Raw genomic sequence first — 17,535 nt, forward strand, 5'->3', positions numbered from 1 at the left:
AGCCTGCCTCATTAGTCTCATTGGAGGCTAATGTTTACCAAAGACCTACCTCGCTAAGGGCCTTTTGTTGCTTTGTCTCGCTTTTATTTCAACCTCTTGAAGAACGCCTGGTTTTGAAATAAAAAATATCAGAAAATAAGAGAGACAGAGGGGGGAGAAGGCGAAAGAGGGACTGACGTCAATGAGGCACGACATGTACTGAAAACAAGAATCTCTTGGCAGTAACCAGGTAACAAGCATCATGCTCAGAGGGAGCAGGGATGCTCTGATGGAGCACAGAGATGATACGAGATGCATGCACTTCAGCGTGTCGTGCTCATCGACACAGTGACCCTGCATGCCGCATGAGGTCTTTAAAATATGCTCTCCTAACTGATGTGTCATTGATAATATTGGCAGAGTCCATTTTCAACTTAAGTGGTTGCTTGGGAGCCCGAAGTTTGCTCTGACATAGCACACAGCGCTACTTTAAACCTTTTAATGCTATACGTCCTCTGTGCTTCTTTTACATTAGCTTTGAACAGAGATTGTTCGCTATGATACTTTAAATGAAAGACGAATATTCTGTTGTGTCTATTTATTTCTGGTCTCTGTTGTGAGGTAAACACCAAACAGTGTTTCCACAGCAACCTAGTCACACTCAACATGTGAGAGAGAAAAGAACAACAATTACCACGGATTCAGACCTTCATCTGGTGAGCTGTCAAAGATACAAGGTCTTATAAAGTGGTTACTGAAAGAATGAACCAAATGTAGCTCTTTGTTTCAGAAGAGAGGAGAGAAACGAGAGAAAATGGCATGCTCCAAAGAGGGGCTGCGCTCTTGTTCTAGACTGAAAGCCCAGAGGAAAGGGAGTCCTTGTCCTATAAAAAAGGGCACTTTGAAAAGCTGCAGGAGGCTTGATTCTACACCATTAGTGTTGCAGCACTTAGTGTGGTATATTAAGACAGTGCTTTTTTAACTTGACATGTGTACTTCACCCTGGAACAAAAGAGTCAGTAGTCATTCATTCATTTTCAAACGTCACTGTTTCAATATGCCGCCCAAAGAGTAAATTGTCATTACTGAGGATGTATATTTATTGTATTCAATCAATCTCAAATACTACTATGGTAGTCAATGAACATTCTTCCAAATATCTTTCTCTGTGTTCATCAGAACAAAGTTCTTTATACGTGTATGAAATAACATGAGAGTGAGTAAATGATGACATATTTTTCATTTTTGGCGGAACTATAAAGTCAAACCTTTCGTCCTTGCATCAACACTGCTAAATATATAATTCCTCTAAATATAATTAGCAGAATTGACAACAATTTCTGTAAAATGAGCTTACTCAGAGGAATGTTTGTTTTTAGTTTTCAGATTGACAAAACAGGTTACTCCGGTAACGCATGTGTTAAGGTTAATTGTTGTCATAATTTGCTCACTGATTTTCTCCAGCGTTTCAAAAATATATATTTCTAAGGTAAACCCGAACTAGTATTCTGTGTCATTAAAAGACTATACAAACTACATTAACGTTCATATTCGTTAAAACCCTTACAAAATTGGTTTGTAAACAATACTCGTATCTAATAATCCATATGTGCTTGTGAAACAGAAATGGATAGACAGCAGAATGTGTTGTATGCTTGCTGATTAAACACATCATTCATAAATGTTTAGCGTCTTTTAAAAGGTATTCAGACATGATAATCTCATTTTAAATATAAAATATGCACACAGATACTTCAACTTGAAAAAACTCAATTAGTTTGCAACATCACTTTAAATTAGAAAAAGTTTTAAAAAGAAAACCGAAAAAAATCTATGTGTTGCCAAGCTTTCCACAGATGGAAATTTTCTACAATTGCATCTGCGAATTATTAAAATAACCACCACATTATCAAGACAAAAATCACACACTGAATTTTCATTATTCAGATTGTGATCGCAAGGATAGCTGTGAAAATAATGACTAAAAAGACTGAAAACCATACAAAACAAAACAGTTCAATTATCCGTAAATGGTAACAAAATCAAACCACCCCAAACCACATAGGCAGCATCTATTACAACTGCTGAACAAGATGAAGCCAACTGTATTTTTGAAGGACTTCCAGAGTTCAGTAGATGAGAACAGATTAACGGTCAACCATATCAAGAGCTCTGGCCATCACTCAAATAACCATGTGAAAGAACACCTAGAGTTTGCCAAAAAGCATAATGGTGACCCAGTTGCAATGTGGGTAATGATTCTGTGGTCAGATGAGACCAAGATAGAGCTCTTCAACCAAATTTCAAAGCGCTGTTAGCCCGCGACTTCTTGTTGTTCACACCTCAAAAAATATATAAAAATGTGGAACGAAAAGGAGAGGAAAATCAAACAAACCCCAGACTAATAAAGTATGTCATAAAACATGCGAACACAACAATTAAAAATAGGGCTTCAGAGCATTATTAAAAATCATATTGAAGGAATGCACCACATATCCTGAATATCCTAAAGAAGGCTCCTTCACTTTATGTCAATAGTGCTGACATTTGGTTTGAATTAATAAGCGCTTTAATATGAAGACAGTTTAATGTGAGCGCGAGCGGCATAATGTAAAAAGGAGGAGGGGAAGGATGAGCATGGCAGTAGATGAGACATTAAAGAGCGCGCAGTGGGAATTGAGAATAGAGAAACGGAGACCGCTGAAATGAAGTGATATGTTACAGATCATGAGGGAAATTAGATCAGATTTAATAAGTAGTTTATCAAAACAGTGTGAAAATCTGATATTATTAACAGAACTGACAGTTGCTAAATAGGGACAATGAAGATAAAAAAATTAACTTGCCCAAAAAATCTAATGTTTTTATTTAATTTAAGGAGAAGATACTGTCAATGTTTGATTTGCCCAAAGTGTTACAATCCCAAAGGAATGTATTTATTTTTACGACATGAAAATCTAATCCTAAAAATCTATGCCATCACTCACAATATATTTAATGAAAAGCCCAGATCCTTGTTTTTGTAGAGCCACCCTGGATGAGCCGAGCAGTTAAACTGACCATGGATTCCCCTCCAGCCTTTCAAAATGTCAAACCCGGCTTTAGCAGATCACACAGTCAGTTTGGGCCCTGGCCAGCCCAAAGTCAAGCCACTAAGTTAAGCACTGGCCAATTAAAATGCAATCGTTTTCTTGTGTGTTGTCGTCTGTGCATATCAAACGCAAATTAAGCCCCTGACCCCTATTAAATGAATCCTCACAGACTAGGTTAATAGTCCAGAACTGGGGTCGTCGACTTTGCCAGGGCATGAGGTGTGTGAGTGATCCTTCAGTGCAACGCCTGCCAAAACCTGAAGCAAAGACTCAGAGGCCTCTGCGTTCAGCTGAAGATTTGGCCCTACCACAGCCACTCACAAACTGCTGAAAGTATAAACAACACTATTTTAACATTACAGGGATCAAATTACAAATATGGACAAGGTTACAAGATCAACTATAGTCTAACTTTAAGTCTAGCTTTCCTATACCAGGATAAGTTTAACAATACGCACACTGCTGTTAGCATGGCCCCATTATCTGGGTATGTCATGGTTAAAGATGCTGGCACTCCAGCCGTGATTTGTTGCTGAAACAGCCCAGACAAGCCCTTTTGAGACAGGGTTTGGAAAATAAGCTTAGCAGCTAAGTCTTAATCAACAGGGCCATATAAAAAATACTCCCATTAGACTGCCACCTAAACCTGCTCGGAGAGGGATACATTTGTCATTTTCATGGTATTAACAGCACACACTACGAGACAACAGAGCTTTCTCTTTAAAGAAGCAGGCTAAAATCTAGACGAATGTAATTTTTCAGTATGACAAGATGACATTAATAAAATTATGTTTGGCTTAAAATTTTTTGATTATATAAAGCAATAAGACACTTGAGGTTGTGCTTTATTGTGAACAGTAGATGGGCGTACAGTGTTTTTAATGAAACTAACAAAAAAAATGTGTTTGTTCCATTCTGTAAATACACACAGAACACATACTGACAAAATAATTTCTAAAACAGGCCAATTTCCTTTAAAAATGGAGAAGTTCAATATAATGAAATAACACAACAACATCCGTGCCCGTGATGTAATGAATGGCGGGGCTTTTTTAACACACCCCTTGAGTTTCAAATGATCAGTGTCGTAATTCCACAAAATGTATATTTCTCTTGTCAAAGCCAATTTAACAAATGTGTCGTTTACGTGTAAGCATGACTTAAATCATTCCATCACTATCAATTTGGACTAATGAAATCTAAAGAACATATTTTAATAGGCAGGCTAAGGGGGTTTGGTTGGAAGCGTTCCCTACCATCTCTTTCTTCTCGCACTGTTGCTTTTCTTCTTTCCAACACTTTCTCTCTATCCTCACATCACCAGGAGGAGGATAATTGATCAATCACGCTAATTGAACAGTCTGGCCAGCTAGCTCACAGAAGCAGATGTGCCAATTTGCATTCATTAAGACAGAGTCGGGTCTTAATCACCGCGTGAGCTCTGATTGACAGCACAAACAATTCAACGCAAAGCCTCCAACAAAACAGTAAAATTTAGCTCAGCAGCTATATAAATAAATGCAATTATCTTCTGACAAGGTGTGCGTTTTTACTGGGAAACTTTTTACAAAGGCGTTGTATCGCTGGTACCAGGTTCTCAGATAAACGGTAAGTGACTTAACAGTTTTGGCTACATTACAGACATAACACAGAGTTGTGTGTTGTGGTAAATGGCCCAAAAATCCCCAGACCACATGACATCAGCCGTTCCTCCCCCACCACAGTGATGAATAAGAGCCCCTTATCGAAAATATCTCCCTACACCAGTCCCACAGCATAGCCTCATTTCCTTCCTCTCCTCCTCACTAGTTCCTTACTACTTCCCTCTGGACGGCCAATAGAAACTGTGCGCGAGCTTGATGTGAGCTTGTTGCGAGCACAAGTGTTTCTGTATGAATATGCATAGCATAGCTAATACTGTTGCACGGCTGTTTAAAGCCGTTCATATGCCGATTGCACTGTGCAGCTTCAAAGGTTTGGATGAAAGGAAGAGTGAATGTTTTATGTCCCATGCTTGTGGTAAAACAATGCTGTTATTCAGATGGAACAAAACTGGAATCTCACAGAAAAGGCACAGAAGAAAAGCTGACATTTGGGAATGGTCAAGATTTACATATCCTGCAAAGTTTAGATTTTTTTGTCTGCCAGGCAGTAATTCTCAGAAGAATTTATTTTTGAGAACAATTTTCAAGTAATTTTCAACAAAATAATTGAACCCTTTATTAAGCCATGTGTCGAAAACTCTAGTCAATGATATATGTATATCTGTCCACCGTGTAATCATTATGTTTAAATTACATTTAAATCTCTGCATTTTTATCCAAAGCACCTTAGAGAGCCTTTAACTAACTGAATAATAATTTATAAATGTATTCCTGGCATAATGGTGACAATAAAAACGAATTCCCGGCCAATGACAGAACAATATCAATGTCAATGTCGAAACCAGGTCAATGACATTATGGAACTAACACCCTTTATGAGACATCAGATATTTTCTTTACAATACTGACATTTTAGTGCTCGGTCTACTGAACTGCTCTACCTTTGAATATTTCTTCAGGAAAGAAAACAAGAATTTGCTTTAGAAAGCCACACACAACAATGCAAGCCTCTTATATAGGCGTAAAGGCGGACACAACATTTGCTTGAATCATTGGCTGATTTGCTTAGCCAGGTACAAGTAAATGACACCACAGACAACAAACAGTGTGTTATAAAAGGTTTCCCATCTATTCGCACCAACACACACCGGTTTGTTTATTTGCAACATGATCCGAGTGGAAAAGTCATACATGTAAATCTAATCAAAACAAGCATTCGCCATGTGAATGCAAGTCTGTAATCCAAACACTTCTTCTGACATGCCATAGAATAGCTGTTAGCTGGGACTGCTAATGTGTTCAATAATACTAATTCGGACTAATGAGAAATGCTGTTGAGAGCATCTAAGAGAGGCGGGGTGGAGAAGGGACAAATGGACACCCCATATCTGCTGTGAAGTTGCTGATCTGATTTCAAGGAATCCTGTGTACACTGACAGGCCTGTACTCAGAATACCAGAGTATGTCTACTTTGGGAGATTTCATTACATCCAGTTGGAGAGGATCGGAGGGAAAGGATGATTTCATTATTTTAATTACCTGCAGCAGCTTTTTCATTTGGAGCACAAGTAGAATTAAATTTGTAATACAACCAGAACTATAAGGGCTTTCTTCCGACAACAAAGACATTTTTGTGACATTAACGTGTTTGTTTGTCCACCTTTATATTAATTGAAAATGTAGATTTACGTACAGTAAGGGGAAGTCTAATTTAATGGAATTAAAGGAATGGTCCCCAGACCACATGTTTAATAGTTAAGCCACGGTATAATAGTTAAGCTCTTTTAGTGTATAGAAAATCATTTCATCGTGTCTCTTTGCTTTAGGAACAAGCAAAAATGTGTTTACAGTTCACAAAATATGAAATGATCTATAAGTCAAGGCCTTGCTCTGGGGTAAACATTAAAATATATGCTTTTGGAAATATACATAGGAAAGACTTATGCGATACAATTGCAGCCTTGTCTGCAATATGTTTCAACCTTTCAACTCTTTTGGCAGAGGCATGTAAAGCTTAAGTAACACATTTATATACAGTACTGTACAGCAATTTACTTTAACTGTACTGTTAAAAAAAATGAGCCTGGCAAATGTCTCGCCCCTTAAACTTCAATTATTTGCATTCCTGCATTTGCAAAACTTTACAAACATTTATTATTGTCTGTGGTAATCAACAGCAAACCATGGATGCTATCATCTGAGCTACTTGTTTAGTACCTGGAACGTTCATTTAACCAACTTTCTACTATAAACATCAACACAGTGAATGTACCAAACAATTATCCATATCCTAACATGTGCTTTCATAAAAGGTCACAGATCATTCACACTCTGATAAAAGTGAAATTGGTGGGGATATGCTATTAAACACTCTTCAGACCAAGGTCTATCACACATGAATATGTTATTTCATCTCCAAATCCTTTCACAAACTCAGAAAAATTATAAAGGTGAGAGCAAGGACAAAGAGTGCTGGTGGAGACCTGATACTGTGGAACACTGGTGGTCTTTACAGACCCTTCCGAACAGATGAATGGACATGCTGTAACCTCTGTGGAAACGCTCCATCAATCCTGTACTGCTACTCAGTAAATAAAAGGGCTTGCTTTATACCCACAGCCTTTGAAAAGGGAGACACAGATGGGATCGTGGCCACTTTTAATCAGACAGAGAAGTGGACAGGATCCACAAAGGGAGATTTCACGCAACGCTTCACCTGTCGCCTGGAGTGTTATTGAAGTTGAACCACCGTGCGCGCACACACACCTATAACACACATGCGCACGCTTCCCTTCGCTCAGGCGGAGTGATCTCAGTGTAGTACTCCGGTACCAACTGTGGGCCAGACTTGAGACAATGTTCATAGCCCTCAGCTTGGTTGTCGCACTGTGCCCCAGTCACACATCCATCTGTGGAAAGCAATACATCTGTTCCACTGACATGGCAATGCCAGGCCTTTATCTGCAGATGGTGGTGGTGAGCAGGAATGCGGCTTTTGATTCGGCATTTTTGCATGGAATGGGAATTCATGCTGCCCAAAAAGAAATGCAGTAAAGGATGTGATTTCTCTAGAAAAAGGTGGAGCAGGAACAAATGAGAAAAATCTGCAATTCTTGTGTGTTGCGTTAACACAATTTATTTATTTAGATAAGTGTAAATGTCTCCAGGTGAAGCACATTTCACCAGAAGACATGAGTAAAAATGTGTTTGCAAGAATGAGATATAATAATTGTACAAAATAATTGTTCACACTCCTCATTCGAAGAACACTGCCAATAACAATGCCTAGCAAACAATAGCACTGATTTAGAAATAGTTTACCCAAAAATGTATTATTTATTTACACTAATATAAACCCTGTATATGACAATTTCTTCTGTGGAACACAAAAGAAGATACTTTCAGAAATGTGGTTTTGTGTCCATATAATGAAAGCAAATGAAGGCCAATAATGTTTTGTTACCAACATTCTTCAAAATATCTTCTTTTGTGTTCTGCATAAGAAATACGGGTTTGCAATGGCATGAAACAGAGTAATTAAAGAAAGAATTTTCATTTTTGGGTGAACTATCACTTTAAATAATATTTAATTGTCACACCAAACAAATTTGCAATAATTTCCTGCAAAATGTAAACATCTTACACGCGTGACCTTTAAAACATGTTCCTACAGTATAAGCCTAGCCAACAAGTTTTAGAGATTGTATTCTGTCTCATTCAATTATACAATAGCTTGCATGTCTAATGCCAAGAAAGCTGATAGGTTGCACTGCAAATACGTCTACAGAGTGGATTGACTTGTCTTAAAGAGACTTTGGGTTACTTCCTCCTTGTACATGCAGTTTGATAAATAATATCTCTCTAATGTATCCTCTTTCCGAGTGGCACGCTGTAGAATATGAGAACACAGACCTGTGTTTTTACAGATAGATCAATATTGTTGGATGCTGATATCCTTTGGCTATATCGGTGTACTGTATAACTCCTACGCAGATCTTTACATTCTGTCTCGATGGAGTTAAACCACCATTCTGCCTCCAGACAGAATCAAAGTCTCCAGCCCTGCTGATGAAAGTCCAGAGCTGCTATCTCTGTGACTGGTTTCTTCAACACCACAGCAAATGCTTTATAGCATATTTCTGCTCTGCTTCTTCATAGCACGGCTACAAAAAAGCGTGCTAGCTATTGGCGATCTCTGCAGCCATGAGTAGATGCTGGCCCACTAAGCAGGGACAAGGCTGCTTTGTTGGGCTCTTCAAGCACTGTCTGAGGCTCAGAATGCCATCAGCTTGGGTTCCACATCAGTAAACGGCAGAAGAAAATCTGCTGACAATATGGTGATTGTGTGGACGTACATGTCTCTACATGGGCTCGTGGGTGTCCTACAAGACACTTAAAGGATAGCGTTAACCATGTTTCACTTCAAAAATCCGCTGAATGGTAATCCACAGCAGTAAAGAGGCTCTTTAGTACTGTGTGAGAATGTTTTGCAACACAGAGCACAGTGATTTTGCTGTTCTTTAAATCACTGAGCGAAAGGCAGAAAGCCACTGAAAGGGAGCACAGCATCTCTTTTAAAAGCTGTTGTAAAGAGGTAAAGCTGACATGGGGTGGCTGTTACATAAGAGGAGAGCGTGTCCATTCATTTTTAATGCAGGTGAGGTCCCACTCTGTGCAGGAAAAAGAGCAGATGGGCCACTGATGGAGGGCTAAGGCCTTGTGGATGGCTGGGCATTCTTTTGCAGGTCTACCATGCAGGTCATTCACCAGCAGTGTCATCAGCATGAATAAAACATAACTTGGAAGAGCTGACACTTTTTGCCTTTTAGTAAAGACTTTTAGGCAGTGGCACAAACTCTTTGAATTTTTGTGCATCTCACTGTATTGCTTTTGCGGTTTCTTTTGTCAAACTGCGATTTAAAACAAACAATAATGCATGAATAAGTGCATGAAATTGCTTTCATGAGCGACATACCCTGGAATTTGACAAAGCAAATTCAAAACATTACAATTTCCAGATTTGCCAAAAATGATTGCATGTATGTACATTAGCCGCTAGCACAGGGCTTTGTAAACCGATTTAAAAAAAAGAATCGAACCAATGTCAGTGATAAAGAAATTTTCTTATTCTCTGCTTACTGATGGTCTTGGCCTATAAAATAGGAATATTTCTTTGACAAATGAGGACAATGCGTGCCTGGCAAATCGTCTTTCCTGTGAGCTGAGCACTATAGTGGTATGGTTTTGGTTTGCACAGCACTCGTATGGCCAGCTGGGATAGCTTTCTGATGAGCAAACAATTTTATGTGAATTGTATAAATGGAACATTTTACACACTCGTTAATTGTGCCACACATGAATGGTGAACAAAGGAAATGGCTCTACTGTGCCATGTGCTCATTTTAGTTAAGATCCCGTTACACGATCTGCGGCCCTTTGTCAGTTGCGGTATTTAAGTGTGGCTGGATTTATCAGGGGCAGCATACGTCCTGAGCTTTATCTACACACGGATGAGAAGGAAACTGTTACATGTTTTCCAGACATCGTTTTTCCCATATGGAACTATGTTACAAACACATGCTGAACATTTTGTGTAAATATTTATTTCTAAATTCGGGCTTGCATATAATGTAATCTAACTGACTGCTGTACTAGACATTCAGAAATGACTAAATATTTGGTAGACATTGACCTCAGAGTCTGATGTACGAGGTCCGAGGTCCCTATATAGTGCTCAATGCTCAAATTGTCCAAATGAATACACATCAATGTCAATGAAATAAAAAAATGTTTTCAATCATCAGTAACTTGTTGCTTACCTCTACAATGTCCGAGTTGGTTCTGCTCTCGTGGGGCTCGTTGTACTCTGTGTATTTAAGCAGGACTTTGTCCATGTCAGTGCTGGCATACTGAAAGAGTTTGTTCGAGCTGTTGAATATGATTAGGGCAATCTCGCAATCGCACAATACGCTCAGCTCGTAAGCTTTCTTCATCAAGCCAAACTTTCGCTTTGTGAAGGTAACCTGTAAAAAACAGAAAAAAAGAAGAGACGGTTTGGTAAAATGGTAACAGCCATATTAGAACATTTACCTTCTTTTCCACGCATCTTAGAAGTCACAGAGTAAAATACCCACTGCTTTCGTTTATAGCTTCATAAATAGTTATTGGTAAAATAAATAAATAAATCTTTATGTTATTAAATCCGACAATATTCTTCTTATTTCCATTTATCAACATTACGCCCAATGATGTCAATAGAACGTATCTTGTATTGAATTTGGCAACATTCCTTTAATAGAAAGCTAAAAAATACTCCAACCTCTGCTTTAATCTGCACCCATAAATCAAAATCATTCTCTCACTAATGCCGTCAGTTAAATCCCACCAATGGTCTTGGACTGTCCATCAGAATCTGATAAAGTCTAATTGTTTTAGTGTTCTCCATCTATCTAGGTCCATGGTACTGAGAGATAATGAGTCAGGCAGACAGCGGTGCTGCCATACTGATGTCATGGCAGGTCATACAGAAGGTCAGTAAGAGAAACACAACAGAGGCTCCACAGCCTGTGCAATCAGCCCATTAGGGAGACAGCGGGCTCCATCACTCCTGCCTCCATCCTCTGACAGCCTCTTCCTGCAGGGCCACCACTGTAACACGAGCTGAGCTGTACGCTTCTGCAGGACGTACGTACACGCCCCTAACAATCTGACTTCCCGTGAGATGATCGGCTATACGATTTGCTTTTGATTCGGCTATACAACAACCCAAGCCGAGCATGTGCTCTATTATCCACACGACGCTCATTCAGGACCCTTCAAAAGCACAAGAATGAATTATGCATTTGTTCAGCTCTCATGTTTAACAAATGTTATACAGCGAATCTAGCAGCACATTTACACCTATACTATAGAAGCATCAAGTACAACATCATGAATGAGCATATGAATAGGCAAGATGAGCACTACGTGTGGGACACATGGCAAAACTTATAGAGATGCCGTGGAAAGCAGTGCCTCCGGCGAAAAGAAGCTGAAGAGCGTTGTGTATGAGAGAGGGAGAGAGCTGTACAATTACTTCCGCCAATTTCACTGACCTACTAAGCAGAGCTGAGCAGATGAGCTGGCTTTGTTCAACTTTAATTGGTCACAGCTTGCAGGAACCCTCATTTCAAATGGCATAATGCAATGTAATCCAATGAGGAGCACAGCATCTCTGAAGCCATACAGATTTCAGTCCAGCTGTGAGCTTCACGTGTTCTGCATTACAGGTGATTACAACGATTACAATTGTGTTTTTAGCTGAACACAACCCATGTTCTGGTTACTCCGTTCATGGACATAATGTGACAACAAAATCAAATTGAAAACTTACGGATCATAGTGTACTCTTTTGATACATTTATTGTTTTTCCATTTAATACACATACACAGTTTTAAATAAAGTAAACCGTGTCATACTGCAGAACACTTCTTGATGACCCAAATAACTGTTAAAGCGATAGTTCCCTCAAAAACGAAATTCAATCATCATTTACTCACTCAAGGTTGTTCCAAACCTATATACATTTCTTTGTACTGCTGAACACAAAGAAAGACATTTGGAAGAATGTCAGTAACCAAACAGATCTCATCCCCCATTTACTGCCATAAAGGGGAAAATAAATATGTAGGGGAGTCAATGGGGGATGAGATATGTTTGGTTACTGACATTCTTTCAGATATCTTCCTTTGTTTTCGGCAAATGAACCAGAATTTATATTTTTGGGTGAACTATCCCTTTAAATTATGAGCCTAATGAAATCTGCACCGGACATATGTTACGTGGATTCACACGTTCAACCAAATACACACAATGACATGAGGCAATGACACGTAGCAGCTTTCATTATACAAAAACAGGAAACGAATGGAGTGTGGCACCGGAGCAGGACCGTATACCTGAGCAGTCCAGGGAGAGCAAGCTGAGCTCAGGCAGACAGCAGTGCAAATTCCCAGTGCCGCAGAGAGTGGCTCCCTCCCAGTTGTCATTAGACTCCTCTTGCCTCTCTTGCAAAGCAAACACAAGGCATGCCACACTCCCTTGACAAGCCTTTCAGTATATCATCATTAAATGTGCCTTCCTACCATAAATGGCAGATGTAATTGTGGAACTTAATAGTGGAGAAGATATATAGAAGCCATAGTCCAAGTAGGTGGCATAGTTTGGTATGGAGTTGACCTCTGAGGCAGTAGAAGAAAATGTCACCTTTAGTGTGGGATGGGCCCTGCTGCACGGTTCGTGCTGTGACACTGCTGTTCGGGGCACTCTGAGTAGCTGTTAACGGACCCTGAGCAACCATTTATTCCACCTGCACTGCAAGAAAGTGTGGCGTGCTATGGATTGTAACACACATCTACACACACAACAGCTTTTAACTCATGTTGAACTTCATCCTAAAAAGATCTATTTTACTGTTTACCACCTTGGGCAGCACAATGCACGTCTGTGACTGCAGCGGTGACAAATGCCATCATCATGTGTATGTTAAGTACAAAACACCAGCATCAGAACGCCACAAATAAGTACTCTAACCGAAAAGAGAGCTTTTGGGTGAGCACCCTGAACAACAACCCAAGTCTCCTGGGTCACTGCTAAGACAGTGGAAAGCCACAGAGAGATCTGAGGTCACGTGGGAGGCTGCAGGGTTTTTTTTCCACTAGCTCACAGAGAAACACACACTCAGTTGAGTTCTGAGGTGGGGTGTGACTGATTTCAGACTTTTGTTCCATATCTACATTGCTGTTATATTCTGATCCAGTTATTGTTATATGACTCAGACATATGAATTTCAAATGTTATGCTCTCCATTGCGGGCTTAAAGATTTTGGTGAGAATATCCATCTCTGAATCAGTCTGCACAAACAAATCAGGGGGACACTTTAATGCAACACAAAGTTCCTGTGCAAGGAAGTGATATTATAAGTTATTATGTGCCCCCCAACTAGAGGCAGACTCTGATAAGGTCATTCTTTCTAGCCGTCCTGTAATTATATTAGCATTTCTCATCTAATTGTACAGAGGGAATAAGAATCCTGACCTTTTCACAAGTTTTTCAGCATATCAGGTAAGTCTACTCTTCCACTGTGCTTTATCTCTTACTTTTCTCAGTCTGGCCTTTGTTACTTCCAGAGGACTAGGGCGTCTCGTATGCCTTCATCGGGTGAACTTTGAATATTTTTTTATATTTTAGGGCTTTTATGCCTTTAATGACAGCGTACAGTGGAGAGTGGACAGAAAGATAGTGAGAGGAGAGTGGGGAGCCGGACCTGCAAAGAACCGCTGAGAATGGCAATCGCACTGGCACTGTGTCGGCGCATTAACCCCAAGGCTACTGACACAGATGACTTCTTCAAATTTTAAGATACCAATGAATCAAAGCAAATAAGGATGCAAGTAAAAATAAATCATTGTTCCCACAAAAGAGGAAATGGGCAATATGTGTGGGTAAAAAGGCATATGCGTGAAGAATTCCTTGATGTGGATGCACATAAGGAAGTGCACTTGTGTATTTTGAGCATTTGAGATTATATGTACATTTCCTTCTGCCTGTCAGTCACTTTGAAAAAAGAAAGATCCGGCTTGTCAATCAGGAGGGTTTCATCACAGGCCGTCCTCAGGGAGAGAAGCCAACATGAAAACAAGCCATGAGGGTGAAGCCTCTGCTATCAAATAGAGAGTGTGGAGGTTGACACATCATGAAACCAGCACGTCTGCTTGAATGATCTCGATAACAAGCGGCAGGAGGCTTGTGTGGTCCAGAGAATGTCTCTGCCATAGTACTAGCTGGCAGAGTGACCCAAGCCCCCTGGCTTCTGCTACCCAGCAAAGAGCACTCGGGCCTGGGAGACAGGCAGCGGTCCGTCCCTCCTGTCCGGCCGTATCAGCTTTCACAGGACTAGAAAGAACCCCTGGGTTCACTGTTGGGTTCTGAGCTTTTAAGTATCCTGAGGGCTGGGCCAGCCAGCTGGGGCTGTGCTGGTGTGACCTTGTAATTAGACTGATCTCTATACATTTATCTCTTGCCCTCATTCACAAAATGGACTACACCTTGAATAATTGGCATTTTATACTGAGCTCAACGTCAGCTATCAAAGCAAACAAGCAAGAAAAAAGAACCTGTTTATAGTGTAAAGTAAGTAGTCTGATGTGTGCCGTCATGTTTGATTCCTGAAATGAATAATGAGGCCAACAGGCTTGACAGGAAGATATCAATAACAACATTCTTTTGGATATAAAGATCATGCGCATTACTAACGTTTAATCATTCTGTGTTGTTGAAGTTCCGCCACCATGATGAATAACTGGAGGGAGGTGGGTGGAGTTTTCATTGTTCTGAGCATTTCATTGTTGTTGTCATCAGACATGAATTACAGACAGAAACCCACCCACACTATTTCCCCTTACAATCCTACAGCTACACTCTAATGCAGTTAAACCAAAAACAAAACTCCCTTTGGTTCGAATAATCCACTTTAGCTGCAATTACAGTCTATCATTTAAAGACACCCAATAATGGAAGGGCCACATTGAGAGAACTCCATCTTTCTACTAAAGCATTCTTCGTACCTAGTTTCTAAACCATGTTTTTAATCATTAAAGAATAATGGTGTTGGCTCGAAACCTTTTAGGAGAGAGTGTGAAGGGATGAAATGCAGGGATGAGCATCCTGCAAAAAAAATAAGTGGGATGAACAAGAGCAGAGAAGCTCGGTGCATGTGACATACGGAAGCAAAAGTAAGCCAAAGAAAGGGCGGGCGACACTCCGCCCAGCAGTGAAATCATCAAACTTTTAATGACTTGGGTAATTACCCCTAGTGAGCCTGCTTAATGGCGTACAGCGGACGTCGTTAGGCACAGAGGTCCAAACACACATAGACACACTCGCGCACAAACGCAGCTGTGAGAGAGCATGTCGACTGTACGGAAACAAAGCCAAGAGGTACCTGATACAATCCATCCAACAAGTTCTCTCTTAACAAGGAGCGTTTTCGTATTCGTGTTTCTGCAGAACTGTTCCCTTGGGTCTTTATTTTTGTGTTCACTGTAATACTTTCCATCATTCATAAATCAAACTGCTGTCACAACACAATCACAGCCACAATGGAGGGATGCTGTTCCTACCAAGATAGGCTGCTCTCATTAGGGTCCTTTGAGCCTGCCATTTTAATGTAAAGTTTTATACTGTTTTTTCATGGGAGTAATTCAATAGCATGTTACTAGCACTATCGTACTCGCTGCAAATGAGACAGGTGTGCGACATCATCAGGACAAATAATTATAGGCTCTGAGAAAATCTGAGATTGTACCGAGTGGACGATGGACAGGTGGGGAACTAGAGGGAGGGGGGGTTCAGGATCATTCTGTCCTCCTGCGCTATTATGGCAGTCACCCTCCTTACACAGCTTTGCAATTAGTATGTCAGCCTGATCTGTTCAGTGAGGCTCACTGAAGCTTCTCCACTTCTTCTCCATTCGCTGTCATTCCTTCCTTCCCCCTCATTCTCCTACAGGCCGCACTTAAGGGGCTTTTGGTGGAAAGCTGCAGAAAGATGGGGCTACATGCATGACAGGACCTCTGGCTCCTCTATATTTCATGGAGTGAGCCGAATATGAGCCAAGATGTATTCTGATAAAATAATGTACCTTTCTCACCTCTTTCTTTCGCTGATGGGAATCAATCAATGTGTGAATAGATGCCTGTTGTGCCGTTGGTTGTGGACATTTCTTGGTGAATCAATGGAAGAGCAGAAATGCCCCCTGAGATCTTACAAACCCCTCTGGGCCAAAGAATGTTGTTAAATATGTGCAGAAACGGCACAGTGAGGACCCTGCGGCTATTGTTTTGATAGATAACACAATCGCAGACCTCCTAACCCCTGCTACGCTCTCTTAAATAAATCCTGATAGGTCAATAGGCTTTCCAGAGCCCTCCTCATAATGATACGAGACGCCCATGCTGAAGCCTATGTGGCGTGCAGTATTGCCACTGTTTTTAATTAGGCCACTTAAGGCATTCTCTCATTCTAATGCAGCGAATAAAGATAGCTTCGGGCGCAGCCGCACACATAAGGATTTTAATTGTCTTCTTTCAACAGGCTCAGTATGCTAATGGCCATCTCCCCTGGGTGAGAAGAGCACCCTGGAGCGAACAGGAGACCGGGTTCATGCTTGTGGGGGGAAGAACTTTGTGTGAGTATACACAAGCTCTCTAATAAAGGAGTTTGAAGGGTTTACGTCTTACATCTTTCTCGAGAACTCTTTGCTGAGCAAGCCGCGCCACACTCGTGCCACACTTGCGGCCGAGCCTGTGTGCCACTGATAACCGCTCTCTCCGATGAGAGCCGTGAAATTTGAATTCTGCCGGACAAGAGCGCTATTAATTACCAGGCGGTGTATTGTCTCTCGAGCTTGTGTGTATATGCCAATAACAACAGAAGAGAAAAAACTCTGAAATAGCGGTGTCGTGATCATTTGGGGCTATTAATTACAAGTCATGAAAAAATTCAAGGAACAGTTCACCTAAAAATGAATAATTCAAAATATTATTTATATTATTTTATTGGTGTAACACAAAAGTAGACATTTAATATCTACTTTCTTATGCAGAGAACATACTTTCATATATTAATAATAAAGAAATATTAAAATTATATATAATAAAAAAACATTGGGTAAACTTGGAAAAACTCTACTGTATACATTACTTTAGATCACAGGTCAGGTTCCTATAGCTCTCCTGAGACAAGTAGCTCTTTTTCAAAAATCACGTGGCTCTCCTGGTTTATTAGCCTTTACCAACATTTGATCCTTAAAAGATATAA

General features: G+C 40.2%; 1 protein-coding gene across 11 annotated transcripts in view; it reads right to left on the minus strand.

The window, feature by feature from the left end:
* The window catches only part of mef2aa (myocyte enhancer factor 2aa), a 75,731-nt gene that overhangs the window by 29,424 nt on the left and 28,772 nt on the right, over positions 1-17,535 (minus strand). For all 11 annotated transcript variants that reach the window (XM_079465887.1, XM_079465888.1, XM_079465883.1 and 8 more), the window contains exon 4: positions 10,495-10,698. In XM_079465887.1, the coding sequence (XP_079322013.1) occupies positions 10,495-10,698 (204 nt within the window). The remainder of the gene's footprint in view (positions 1-10,494; positions 10,699-17,535) is intronic.

This window comes from Barbatula barbatula (assembly GCF_947034865.1).
Source record: "Barbatula barbatula genome assembly, chromosome: 10".
NCBI lineage: Eukaryota > Metazoa > Chordata > Actinopteri > Cypriniformes > Nemacheilidae > Barbatula > Barbatula barbatula.